A 14,289-nucleotide genomic window follows, 5' to 3' on the forward strand; every position below is an offset into this window, starting at 1 on the left:
TGTGGAGATTTGGGGAAACAACTACAAAAGCGCACTTCATTCACTAACCGTACTGCAAAAAAGGTAGTTATTCATTCATTCATTTTCTATGTCGCTAATTGTCCTCACGAGGGTCGGCCGAGTATGCTGGACTTTGAGTGAGTGGCAGGGTACACCCTGGACTGGTCGCCAGCCAATTGCAGAAAAAGGTAGTTATGATAATACGTAATGCTGCTTATAGAGATCACAAAAAAATCTTCTTTATATCGCAAATATTGAAATTCATCAATCTATTATATCTTCAAACTAAACTAAAATCATGCACAAAGCAAAAAATAATGTGCTCCCCCCAAAAAAACAAAATGTTGCAACAAGAGAGGAGAAATTACCTCAGGGAAAAACATCAGTATATTTTTTTAAATATATATTTTGTGTCTATATATTCAGTGTAACATTTTTCAGTCAGTTTTTTCCTCTATTTATTTTTCATTGCGGAATAAGCAAGTGTTATAGGTTTATAGGTTATTTCCTGCCCTATTGCTTTGAGAACGTGAAGTAACACATTCACTTATGTTTGTTGTCAGCTAATGATAGCGATTTGGCAAAGTTTAGCTACTAACATCAGCGATCATAGCAACAACATTAATTGTTGGTCGCCTCTCTTAGGCTGCTTTCCTGTGTGGACACACTACGACATTTACGTGAATATCAGACAGATGTGAGTGGCAGCCATGAAAGCCAGTTGTTTTAATCGGACAAACATTTACAAAAACCGTCATGCAGTTTAATTCGACATTTTGTGGAAAAATATTGATTTTTTTGTATAATTTGTTCTTGTAAACCATTATTGGTAAGATATGCTAAATGTGATGGTGTGCGTACAATTTTTGGTTGGAAAAATGTAATCTTGAGCCAGTTGCATAGAGTCCCTTTGAAATATAGCCGTTTGTTCGTGCATTTATTTATTTATACGTGGGTTTACTGTCATCGTGTGGCAGGAGTGCGTATTACATACACGCACACCCTATACTTTTTTTGGCAAGTGTGCATAATGAATCCACAAATAAAACACAATGCAACAAATGTGACTCAAAAAGCAAACGAGGAATCACCGGTTTAATGTTATATTTTCATTCTTCATTTCGATAAATAAAAGGTGGTCTGAATACGACACCTCTCCACACTCCCCCAACCCACCTCCCTTTCCGCGTCTCCTGGATCGTACTGGTGGACAGACACGGTTCAAGTCTGCATGTCACGTTAGCTGTTTAGCTACCCAAAAGGACTAGACTCGGGGCGATTTTAGGTAAGAAATATTGTGCATGTTATATATTGTTTTAAAGGTTTTAAGTTTTGAGCTTGCAGACGTAAATTTTTTAGCAGGTTGTGTTTGTACTCAAAGGTGCAGAATGCTCGGTGAAGATCAGTTTGGTGCGAGCAAGGTGCACTCTCAGGCTTTATTTTCACTTCGTTGTCTTTATTATGCAAAACAGTGGAATATAAGTGGAATGAGATGCTCTTTTGTTGTTGATGTTAATCAGTATGCAAACCTCATCAGTCACTGCAAGTATAAGAGTTGGTTAATCATTTAAACGAGACCATGATTTAAATTAAGTGTGTAAAAAATAGTTGTATTTAAAGTGGCAACACAGAGAACCACATTGGAGACGGACTAAATGTGATTTAAATCCTCTGAACGACTTTGCCAAGTCTAGGAAAAGCCGTACACACATGTAGATGCCAGTGAATCAGTAAATGAACAAATCATGACCACAAAACAAGGGTGAATAATTCAAGAGAAAATCATCGTTGTGCATGTATGTCTGAGAAGATTTTAATCATTTGTATTCACGAAAGACTTGCAGTTCATTATCCACGATTCTGTATGGATACAGCTCAAGTAATCAATTAGAGCGAGCACAGTGTAGATGTTCTTACGTCGTGGGAGTTGAGCAATAAAGGGGATCAGTTCGAATAATCAGTGTTGAAGTTGGCAGGGTGCTGGAGGCAACAGTTTGTTGTAAGACACCTTCATTGCTGCATTTTTTTTTGGTCAAAATGCAAAAATGCTTTCTCATGTACTAACAGTTCTACTTGTAGCTTTTTAGCATTGATCAGTTGGTGGTGTTACAAGAGAGGCTTGGATCAATTTTGCTTAATGACTACATTAGCACTTGTTATGGACCCCCCAGTCCAATCTAGTTTGGCGATTTTTATTGCCTTTTGGTTATTTTGATTAACTAACACCCCCATATGAAGAATTTTACAATAGTTTCAGCTATGTAAAAGAAATTGTGCTGAATAAACGCACTACAAGGAACTCGATGGGGCCCTTTGACGTGGTTGTGTGTTGTTACACCCACCATTTACCATTAGTGGATCTCTGCTTGCAATGATCAAGGCAAACTTTAATATCTTTAAAGAGTCATGGTTAGAAATCCTGGTAAATAATCATGTAAGTGAAGATTGTCAGTCAGTGCACTTACGGTGTATCAATCGCATCAATACATCATCACACATCGGTGGTCATAATAATTGATTAACAAATCTGTTGATTAATTGTGTTATTAATTAGAGCGCATTATTGGCTGCCACCAGCAGAGGCACTGCTGATTCTGTCACATTAACGGTAGTTTATGTTCAAACGAAGAACGAAACCATACTGTGAAGCCAATTGTTGTAAAATAAAAATATAATATACCCCAAAATACTTTTAAAAACTAAATTCTACACAAATAAGACATTATAAAAATACAAAATAATTTCTTAATTGCATTTTTGTCTTACCCCAGGCTTGATCAAGGAAATCAGGCCCATCCCTAGTCCATTGACACCCTTGTTATTTACAGTAGCTCACAAAAGTACACCCCCATATTTCAGCAACCATTTTTTTTATTACAGTATACCTACTCAAGGGACAATACTATAGAAATGAAATAGCTCTATTATCATTGTGGAAAGAACATCACAACGAAATTGTCAACCCTCTGTTGGAATCTGTCACTCTCTATACATGCTGCATGCATGTAACAAAAATAACAATGAAATAAATGAATAAGGTGCAATTATGCATATATATATATATATAATATGACAAAAAATTTTTTTTGTTATTTTTAAGATGTGGAATAAATCAAATCGAGGTGTTTTTTAACTTGTGGTGATGGTGTTATGATCGATGCCTGTAATTTAGATACGAGTTTCCCTCTCAGAGCCTCAGGACTGATGACTAAATGTTCAGTTTTATCTTGGTTCAGCTGTACAAGGTTCTCTGCCATCCAGGATTGAATATTTAAAATACAGTTAAAAAGACTGTCAGTTGGTCTTGTGTCACCAGGAGACATAGAAATGTACAGTTTGGTATCATCAGCATAGCTGTGAGAATTAATTCCATTTGTCCTGATGACACTGCCAAGGGAAAGCATGTAAGGATTAAAAAGAACAGGGCCTAAAATTGATCCCTGGGGACACCACATGTGGATCTTTGAGGAGCTTGTATTCATACCTACCAGGAACTTTTTATCTGAGAGATGGGATGTGAACAACTTGTGCTCAGTAGCGGAGAGGCCGACTGTTTCGGTCTGTTTAAAAGAATTGGGTGATCTACTGTATCAAAGGCTGCGCTTAGATCCAGCAGCACCAAGACAGTTTGTGTGAATCAGAAGTGCACCTGAGATCCTTCACAATCTTTGAAAGGGCCGTCTCTGTGCTGTGGTTCACTTTATATTCAGCCTGTAACTTCTCTAAAATGTTAGTTATTTAAAAAAAAAAACAAAAACGTTTTTTTATTTTGTATTGACCGAGTCGGTCAATATTAAAGTTTTTTACTGAACTGGGACTTGTGGGTATTTGGCTCTGATAACTCGCTCACTTACCCTCCTGCCGCTAGCTAAATTGAAACCGAAACAGGTTAACATGGCATTAATTGTGCAGCTGTTACTCTAACAGCATTTGTATTAATGTATTAACCCCATGGGAAAAGCAAAAGATCTGCTTCTTGCCTCAAATCAACTCTCCTCCGTCATCATGGTGTCTAATCAGCATCTTGATATGGCACACCTGTGAGGTGAGATGGATTATCTCGGCAAAGATTTACAGATTTTACAGATTTAGATAGATTTGTGAACAATATTTGAGAGAAATGGTGGTATTGTCTATGTGGAAAAAGTTTTAGATCTTTGAGTTCATCTTATTAAAAAATGGGAGCAAAAACAAAAGAGTTTTGTTTATATTTTTGTTGAGTGTACATTTTTTTTAAAACTTCACTCGTGTGGATGGACATCGTGGATGAAGCCATGAAATTTGAACCGTGGCAAGGGACGACTGTACCCCAATACAAGCTGTACACAATATCCAAGTTTCATTTCTATGTTGTAGTATTGTCCCTTAAGATATAAAGAAATGGTTGTGAAACATGAGCGGTGTGCTAACGGTGAGCTGTGATACTATTCCCTTTTCACCAGTCAATGACGTCATGTGTGTAGTAGCGTTGTACAACGTTTATCTATCGTCCACGAAATGCAACATGTTGTCAAAAGTGTGACGATAACAGATCAATGTGACAGTGTGTTTTCTTCCCCTTTCATGATAACACGTCTCCTTCCACTTAGTGTGAATCCTCGATTAGGAGTGGTCATGATTAGTAATGTTCCTGGTGTTCGATAATGGCTGCTTTTCCTGGAAGGCCAACACCACAGTAGGGCATCTTTGAGAAATGTCTTTTCATCATACAGTATGAAGGGTAATAGAAAATCATGGCCATGCCAAGTGAATCCATTAAGCACCACATGGTTATGACAATACATGTTCAGCTAAAGTAGCATTCAGTGGAGTGAAGACCTCTGCCAAGGGTCATCTCTAAAATTAACTGACATCTATATGACATCTAGGCTAAATTAAGCATTTTCTGGCATAAAAATGGCTGAATGAATGAAAACACAAATATAGTCATGTCTCACTCCATTGCGTTCGAACATCGCACCCTCACTCTGTTGTGGTGTTTCAAAAATGAATGAATTCATAAATGATCGCTGTTTTGTTGTTGACTTCGGCCTATTATTTGCCAAAAAGAAATGCATATTTAAGCAAATGTTACTTTATCTTACTTTATTTTACACCCAGAGCTACTGAATACATTGAACACTGTTGTGCCCCTAGCCCTGCCCACCTCTCTTGCTCACCGTCATGGCGGACTTTTTGCTCCATGGCCTACTACCTGTACACTCTGTTCCATTCATCTGCGGCTGAGTCGACAGTCCTATTCATTTAGCATCCTGTGCTGTGTTTTGTGCATCTGCCTTTAAGACAAAATGCCCTGTGTTTATTTCAAATAAAAAAATTTGACTAATTTACACCCATCCTGACGTGATGTCATTACACTGATGAGACAATAGCTACTGCAGGAAATACTCCAAAAAACAAGTAACTGTCCCAGTGTGTGATTCTAAGTTATGTTTTATTTATGTCTAATAGTCTGCCATTGGCTGGCGTCCAGTCCAGGGTGTACCCTGCCTCTTGTCCAAAGTCACCTGGGATAGGCTGCAGAATACCTCCGTGACCCTAGTGAGGATAAGCAGCATAGAAAGTAAATAAATGAATGTCTACTATATTGGGTAATGTTAGTATACAGGTGTTATTTTATGTCGAGAGGGCTCTAATAATGTTAAAAAAAACTTATTTAGAAAGTTATAAATAGATTTTCTATGCTGTAACTATAAAAAATATTCCATATAAAATATGCTACATATCTATACATTCTTATCATGGTCGGGTCTGGGACCAATTAACTGCGATACACGAGGGATTTGTGTATAGCCTAAACACTGTCTGTGTGCCGAACTGACAATCAATAAATTCTTAACTTTGCCTGCTAAGTTGCAGTGAATGTGTGCAATCAAATGTACTGTATGTTATTCAGACCTGAAACCAATTGATCCATCACGTCTTGAGTCGGTCAGTGTTTATAATGCAACAGGCAATGGCAGCATGAAACTTTAATAAGCCCCGGCAGCAGTTGGTTGTTGTTAATGGCACAGGAGGAAAATGGAAGACACCGCAAAGAATTGTGTGGAATAACAATAAACACACTCTGTGTGGAATAACAATAAACACTCTGTGTGGAAAAAGTATTGAGACACATATACCATGTATTATTATATATCATAATTATTCAATCAAAGGTTGTTTTTTTTGTCTTTCCAATACCGTTTGGGAAATTCTATGCACCCAACTTCACGGTAACAGTTTCTGTTCTAGTGCTGCACCTAGATAGGTCCATGACAGCATGCTTGGGTGTGTTTGGTGTGGAAGAACGCAAAAAATTTTGAGATGAACTTGAACAGAGATGGCGAGCCAGGCCGTCACAGTGTCCTCTGACCTCACAAATATACAAACATCCCACATACAAACATGCAATAAATACATTTTTAATGTTAAGTTAATCACGCTAAAATAAAGTAACTCCCCCTTTTGAAGGTGCTTGACACAACAGAATGCAGAGGAAACAGGTTTGCAGAGCAATATTGGGACCTTGTGGTGATTTATGGTACTGTTGAAATTAGTACAGCATTCAGACATTCATCAATTAATTGTAATGCTTATATTGAAAAGCCAGACCCGTTTCTATGGTGTCATTAGTTCCATATCTGCTTCTATGGTTATCATCACACTTTCCCCCTGTCATCACTGTTACCTTTCTGTGGTGGCATCATAAGTGCATCACGTAAAAAATAAAAAAAAAATCCATAGAAAAAAAGAAATCTTTTTATGCTAACTGAGCTGAAGTCTCGTGAGATTTGGTGAGGTTTCACGCGACATCATAAATAATGATTTGAGCTCCAGGTTTTGAATTTTGAGGCATATTTTTTCAGGAAATGTTAAAGTACTTTTGGGAATTTAACATAGTAGGTTCCACTTTATTTTGGTAAGGTTCCTGTATAAAATCACACAAGCAGGAGGAAAAATATGTCAATTTACTTTGATTTTGTTGAAATGAGGCCGTGGTGTTGGTTGCTTTGGACAACAGGTGTGCAAAGGTCCCTCGCCTGTCAGAAAATCTTCATCACTCCTTATTATAGACCATGCAAACACCTGGCTGTACATTGAAGAGCGTAAAAAACAATTGGTTCTGGTCACATTGAAAACTTGACAACACACTGACTCGGAATGGACTTTTGTGGTGTGCTGCAGGCTGAAAGCTCTGTGAATAAGGCTAATCAGCAGCCAGCCTCCTTTTTAAAAGCTAATTAGAGGGTATTATTTCAAACCACAGTCAACTTGAGGTGTAGTTGCGGTTAAAAGAGTAATCACAATGTAGTGGTAGTGGTGAGGGTACAGTTCTGCTAATGCATTGGTGAAATGGTTACAATGATGGCTGGGATAAAGAGTGCACTGACTGGATGTGACTCAAACAAATGGTGAGGTTTCTCAAATTTGTGTTTTTTTCTCTCCTACCAACCATCACACTTGGCCATGATTGCCTGAACTGCTTCACTTTTCAATATACAGTACATCATACAGACCCTTTCCAAAAAATTAGAATGTCATGGAAAAGTTGTTTAATTTCCATAATTCCATTCAAAAAGTTCAACTTTCATAGATTATAGATTCAGGGCCCACAATTTAAACGATTTCAAGTATTTATTTGTTTATTTTTACATAATTTGGGCTTCCAGCTCATTAAACCCACGAAAACAGGAATTCAAAAAATTTGAATACTGTGAAGAAATCAGCCCAAATTTTGCAGGGCATGAATGTTTTAAACTGAATGTCACACACTAATCATCTACTAAAGTCAAATCACCTGCTGCTTCAGTTTGGTTCAATTGTCTCAGTTGTGTTCAATATGGGGAAGACTGCAGACATGACAACTGGCCAGAAGACCATCATTGATACCCTCCATAGGATGGGTAAGCCACAAAAGTTCATAGCTAAGGAGGCTGGTTGTTCACAGAGTGCTGTGTCCAAGCATATCAATGGAAAGTCTAGAGCAAGGGCAAAATGTAGCAGGAGAAGATGCACCCGCAAAAGAGATGACCGTGGGCTTCAGCGGATTATCAAACAGGGAAGATTCAAGAATCTGGCAGAGATCCAGAAAGAGTGGAATGAGGCGGGAGTCACAGCTTCAAAAACCACCACATTCAGACGCATCCGGGAGATGGGCTACAACTGTCGGGTTCCTCGGGTCAAGCCACTTCTGAACCTGAGCCAACGTAGGAAGCGTCTCCACTGGGCCAAGGAGAAGAAGGACTGGACTGTTGGCCAGTGGTCCATGGTCCTCTTTTCCGATGAAAGTAAAGTGTGTCTTTCATTTGGGAATCAAGGTCCAAGGGTTTGGAGGAAGACGGGTGAGGAACAGAACCCAAGCTGCCTGAGGTCCAGTGTGAAATATCCAGAGTCCGTCATGATTTGGGGTGCAATGTCCGGTGCAGGTGTTGGTAAACTCTGCTTTCTTAAATCCAAGGTCACCGCAACAGTCTACCAGAATGTTTTAGAGGACTTCATGATTCCTTCTGCTGAGGATCTGTATGGAGATCCAGATTTCATCTTCCAGCAGGACCTGGCCCCTGCCCATACCGCCAGAAGCACCAAAACCTGGTTTGATGCCCATGCCATCACAGTGCTTGACTGGCCAGCCAACTCACCGGACCTAAACCCCATTGAGAATCTATGGGGTATTCTCAAGAGGAAAATGAGGGGCACCAGACCCAACAACAAAGAAGAGCTGACAGCAAGCATCAAGGAAATCTGGGCTTCCATAACTCCCAGGCAATGCCACAGGCTGATTGCTTCAATGCCACGTGGCATCGAGGCAGTGATTAAGGCAAAGGGATTCCCAACCAAGTATTGAAGATTGACATATCGTTTTGAAAGTACCATATTTTGATTGATTTGATGTGATCCTAATTTCTTTCTTTTTTTTCCTGCAAAAACTGAGAAGTAAATGGTGATTTCTTCACAGTATTCTAATTTTTTGAATTTCTGTTTTCGTGGGTTTTATGAGCTGGAAGCCCAAATTACGTAAAAATAAACAAATAAACACTTGAAATCGTTTAAATTGTGGGCCCTGAATCTATAATCTATGAAAGTTAAATTTTTTGAATGGAATTATGGAAATTAAACAACTTTTCCATGACATTCTAATTTCTTGGAAAGGGTCTGTATATGCATTGCATGCACTATTTGAGTACACTTTCACAATTGAATGAGTGGTAATGTGTGGTTAGGGGATGCAGGTGAGGCACAGCCTGTCATGATGACAAATACAAAAATGAATAATGATAACATAAAATCCATCCATTCATCCGTCTTCCTTTACACACACTATTTTTTAAATTTGTGAATAAAAATGTATTGTTGCTGAACTGAAACCTGTTTTGTGCTAGGACACCGTCTTATTTTGTACTTTTGTACCTCAAATTTAAACTGCGCTTAAATGACTTTTTATTAAAGAGAGTGTTTGCAACTAGCTCAAAATGACACCGCCAGAGCTTAGCAAAAGGCTCCTGCGCATGTGTGTGTTACCTGGGGTGCAGCTTACATGTCCGGAGCAGGAAGAGTGTGGGATATAATGCTTGCAACGTGTTCAAAAGTTAGCACCCCTTAATAAATGTGATTTATTACGTAAGCTGTATGAGAGGTTTACATTTCAAAAAAAAAATTGTCAATTTTGGGTCACCGCTTGTCATTGAAGGGTGATGGTGGGTCCTGCAGCCAAACCAATTGAGAACCACTGTTATAAGCAAAAAGATCTCAGATGGGTCCTAATACTGGGTCAGTCTCACCTAGTTTGTTTGAAGAACAACATGACATCATCTAAGGCCTACATCCTTGCAGCCCTTCATCATTGTTGTGCCAGCATTATTCTGCTACATATGGCAATGATATACAAATAGATTATAAATAGATTAGTAAGGTGCTCGAAAAAGTAACCCAGTGCTTGTGCTATTCCTCACGTTAGTATTTTTTGTCATGCAGTCGATTTCCTTTCGATTTGCCTTTTGTCCGCTGTTATGATTTCAAAATCTTAATATGTGTCGTTAGCAAAGTGATTCATTACTGGAAGTAATTCAAGTCTTAGTGAGATGAAACTGTCTGAAGTCCAGCATCCTGATATGTCAGCTGGCACACTACAGTTCAGTAACTTTGAAAACACAATTTGCTAAATGAGTTCAACTGATCGATGTCTGAAACAAAGCTTTTCCTATTATTTGATCAGGAAAAACAGGCCAATGGTGCTATGCAGGTTCCATTTCTATTCAGTGATGTTTACTGCGTTTCCTTTTGGACTCATTCACATGAGAAAATGCACAGTGTTTGGCAGCATGTTGTGTTTCCTGCCTCTGTTTGAAAGCTTCATCAAGCCACTACAATTAAAGCCACTTCACCTATGGCGTCATTACTCTCTCTGGGTACCAGAGCAGCAAGATTGTCATTATTTGCCATTAGACAGCAAGAAAATTGAAGGCGCAATAAGTAATGGATTTCATCAGTCAGAAACTACAATGCAGATTGGGTAGCTGAAATAGTAAAAAAAAAACAAAAACAAAAACAAAAGTGACTTGGATTGATTTATGATACTATTGATTTAAAAACAAAAAACGCTGGGCAAGCCATTCTCAACAGAAGGGGCTGTGATTGCAGCCTGGGAAGGTGTCTCAATCACTGTAGCTACTAAGTTAGGATTACCATGGTAACCAGTAGCTGCACTTTAATTCCCCCCAGCAGACTCGGCTCAGCAGATGAGTTTCCATTGTCAAACATTTATACTTGTTTAATGTTGTGGCTGCTGAGATATACACTTAATACCGTTGGGTATAAAAAGAGTATTGTTCTTCTCCTTTTTGTAGCGCAAATATCGGTGCCATTACTCAATAGAGGCATGTTATTTTTCACTATTTCTCAATGTTCACATGCATTTTTACAAGAAATTACAATTTCTGTTTTTTTTCTGTTTTTTCTTATTTATTTTAAATATATCTCCTACTACAGTAGGTCTCAGCCCAAGTATTAACCGTTCTGAAACAAATGTTCCCATATTCCTATAGGAAATAATATAAATTATTAATATACTGCTCAAAAAAATTAGAGGAACACTTCGAAAACACATCAGATCTAAACTGGGGGGAAAATGATCTTGAATATCTTTCCTGATAATAAGTGGGTGACGTATTAGTAACAAAATGATGCCGCATAATTTGATAGAAATGAAAATGATCACCCTATAAAGGGGGGAAATCAAAGACACCCCAAAAATGAAAGTGAAAAAATGATGCAGCACACTGGTCCATTTAGCTAAAATGTCATTGTAGCAACTCAAAATGGTAGTTTGTGAGGCCCCCACGTGTTTGTACGCATGCCTGACAACGTCAGGACATGCTCCTAATGAGACTATGGATGGTGTCCTGGGGGATCTCCTCCCAGAACTGGACCAGGGCATCACTGCGGTACCTGGACGCATGGAGGAGATTCCAGGAGACAGGTAGTTACTCCAGGAGAGCTGGACAGGGCCGTAGAAGGTCCTTCAATCCTCAGCAGGATCGGTATCTGCTCCTTTGTGCAAGGAGGAACAGGATGAGCACTGCCAGAGCCCTACAAAATAACCTCCAGCAGGCCACTGGTGTGAATGTTTCTGACCAAACAATCAAAAACAGGCTCCATGAGGGTGGCCTGAGGGCCCGACGTCCTGTAGTGGGCCCTGTGCTCACTGCCCAGCACCGTAGGGCTCGATTGGCATTTGCCATAGACCACCAGAATTGGCAACTACACCACTGGTGCCCTGTGCTCTTCACTGATGAGAGCAAGTTCAACCTGAGCACATGCGACAGACGTGAAAGGGTCTGGAGATGCCGTGGAGAACGTTATGCTGCCTGCAACATCATTCAGCATGACCGGTTTGGTGGTGGGTCAGTGATGGTCTGGGGAGGCATATCCCTGGAAGGACGCACAGACCTCTACAGGTTAGATAATGGCACCCTGACTGCTATCAGGTATCGGGATAAAATCCTTGGACCCATTGTCAGAACCTACGCTGGTGCAGTGGGACCTGGGTTCCTCCTGGTCCACGACAATGCCCGACCTCATGTGGCTAGTGTATGCAGGTAGTTCCTGGAGGATGAAAGAATTGATACCATTGACTGGCCCCCACGTTCACCTGACCTAAACCCAATAGAACACCTCTGGGACATTATGTTTAGGTCCATCCGGCGCCGCCAGGTTGCTCATCAGACTGTCCAGGAGCTCATTGATGCCCTGGTCCAGATCTGGGAGGAGATCCCCCAGACATCATCCGTAGTCTCATTAGGAGCATGTCCCGACGTTGTCAGGCATGCGTACAAGCATGTGGGGGCCACACAAACTATTTTTTTTTTTTTCATTTTTAGTTGTTACAATGACATTTTAGCTAAATGGACCAGTGTGCTGCATCATTTTTTTCACTTTCATTTTTGGGGTGTCTTTGATTTCCCCCCTCTATAGGGTGATCATTTTCATTTCTATCAAATTATGTGGCATCATTTTGTTACTAATACATCACCCACTTATTATCAAGAGAGATATTCAAGATCATTTTTCCCCCAGTTTAGATCTGATGTGTTTTCGAAGTGTTCCTCTAATTTTTTTGAGCAGTATATATGAACACAATTAGTTTTAAAACATATCATAAAATTGTTGTACTGTACTTTATTCTGATAAACATACACAGGAATCGCCAGTTTGCCCTGTTGGCATGCATGTGTGGCCAGATAAAAGTAAGCGACCCCTCTTGTGTTTATGTTCACTTTGTTTCCCTATTACCGTGAGAATGAAAAATAGTCCATAAAATGTGGAGTCAATTAACAGGCTAAGCCTATCTATGTCGGCGTGTGTGATCGCTCACGTTTCAGTCTCATTCGATTTTCTGGTGTCTTTGTTTACACATTTTGCTTAGCTCTCACTGGCTCTCTGGAGGCAGCTAGCTAGCTCGTTTTTGTCCTGCAGGTGAGCTATAAGTGGCAATTTGTAAAGGACGGTCTTAGTTTAACTTTCTCAGTTATAAGTCTAGATTTCCTTGGCACATAAACCAGTCTTGTCGTCACTGTTTCTAATAAATGGGTCACACTCACTACTCACTACTGTGCACAATAAAAGTACTACAAAAAGGACTAAACGTTATCTCCTCTTCTTGTACTTACAGCACTATGACAGGGGACCATAATGCTCTAGGCCTCCCTAGAGCTCCAGCTTTGGCAGATTGTCCAGATGATAATTTGGGTCTGCCTATGGAGCCCCTATGTGGCAGTGGCCCCCTCAGCCACCACATCCTCCGCCCATCCTATGCGAACAGTGAAAGCTGGCAGAAGCATCGAGCGGGACTGGCCGGAAGGTCGAGCTTGTGTTCCGGTTCCCATCCCATCCTCGAGCCCCAAAGTCTCTCAAGCAGTCGCGACACCCTCTACCCCCCACACGTGCTGGGCCAGACACCGTCTCCACACCAAAACAGAACCGGCCTCACCCTGGATGTGACGTCGACGTTTGATGTTGGAGGGAGCATGCTGGCGATGGATGGAGATTTGTCCGTTAGTCCCAATGTGATTAAGAGACGCCGCGGGGGCCTAATTGAGCAGAAGGACATCGTGAAGGCCCATCAGGCCCATAAGATCCACAGCACACCGCAGGCACGACGCAAGGAGTGGGAGTGAGTATTATACTAATGAAAAACATTTACTGTAGCTTCTTCCTGCTAAGCTTTATGAATTTTTTGTTACTTTTAATGATGATGTGCGAACAGCAATGTCATATAATACAGTCACTTCATTAGGGACACCTGCACAATCTAATTGGATGAAGATGGAGCAAAAAAAATAAATCTGCCTTTGCAAAGATAATGCCCCACTTTGACTGACACTGTCAGAGAGGTATTCATGGAACAATATATTTATTTTTGTGGTTGTAGTTTGCAGCATAAGAACCTGGTGTGATTGGAGGATGCATGGCATGGCATGGTGTGGTGTGGCATGATTTATTTGTTTCAGTCATGCTTTAGAAGTTACAAGAAGAACTTCAGTAGGTAGCCCCCATTCAGAATGTTAAGCATGCTTGCTTACAAGCACATTATGCACAGGTCCCCTCTTTTGCACGATAGACTTTTAAAATGCTGTCCTAACGGTAGCATGTTTATGACCACCAAAACCAATCATCTTCCTGTGTGTGTGTGTGTGTGTGTGTGTGTGTGTGTGTGTGTGTGTGTGTGTGTGTGTGTGACAGCTTTGTCACAGCTGTGCCACAGCTTACTCGCTTCTAATTGGTCAGAGAAGGCTTTGTAGCCCCCGTGAT

At 40.2% G+C, this 14,289-nt stretch overlaps 1 protein-coding gene across 1 annotated transcript in view; it reads left to right on the forward strand.

The window, feature by feature from the left end:
- Positions 1-1,200: 1,200 nt before the first annotated feature.
- The window catches only part of LOC129188475 (voltage-dependent R-type calcium channel subunit alpha-1E), a 131,444-nt gene continuing 118,355 nt past the window's right edge, over positions 1,201-14,289 (forward strand). Inside the window, exons 1-2 of the mRNA XM_054789053.1 lie at positions 1,201-1,285; positions 13,151-13,651. Of these exons, the coding sequence (XP_054645028.1) occupies positions 13,155-13,651 (497 nt within the window). The 5' untranslated portion in view covers positions 1,201-1,285; positions 13,151-13,154. The remainder of the gene's footprint in view (positions 1,286-13,150; positions 13,652-14,289) is intronic.

This window comes from Dunckerocampus dactyliophorus, chromosome 10, assembly GCF_027744805.1.
Source record: "Dunckerocampus dactyliophorus isolate RoL2022-P2 chromosome 10, RoL_Ddac_1.1, whole genome shotgun sequence".
Taxonomy (NCBI): Eukaryota; Metazoa; Chordata; class Actinopteri; order Syngnathiformes; family Syngnathidae; genus Dunckerocampus; species Dunckerocampus dactyliophorus.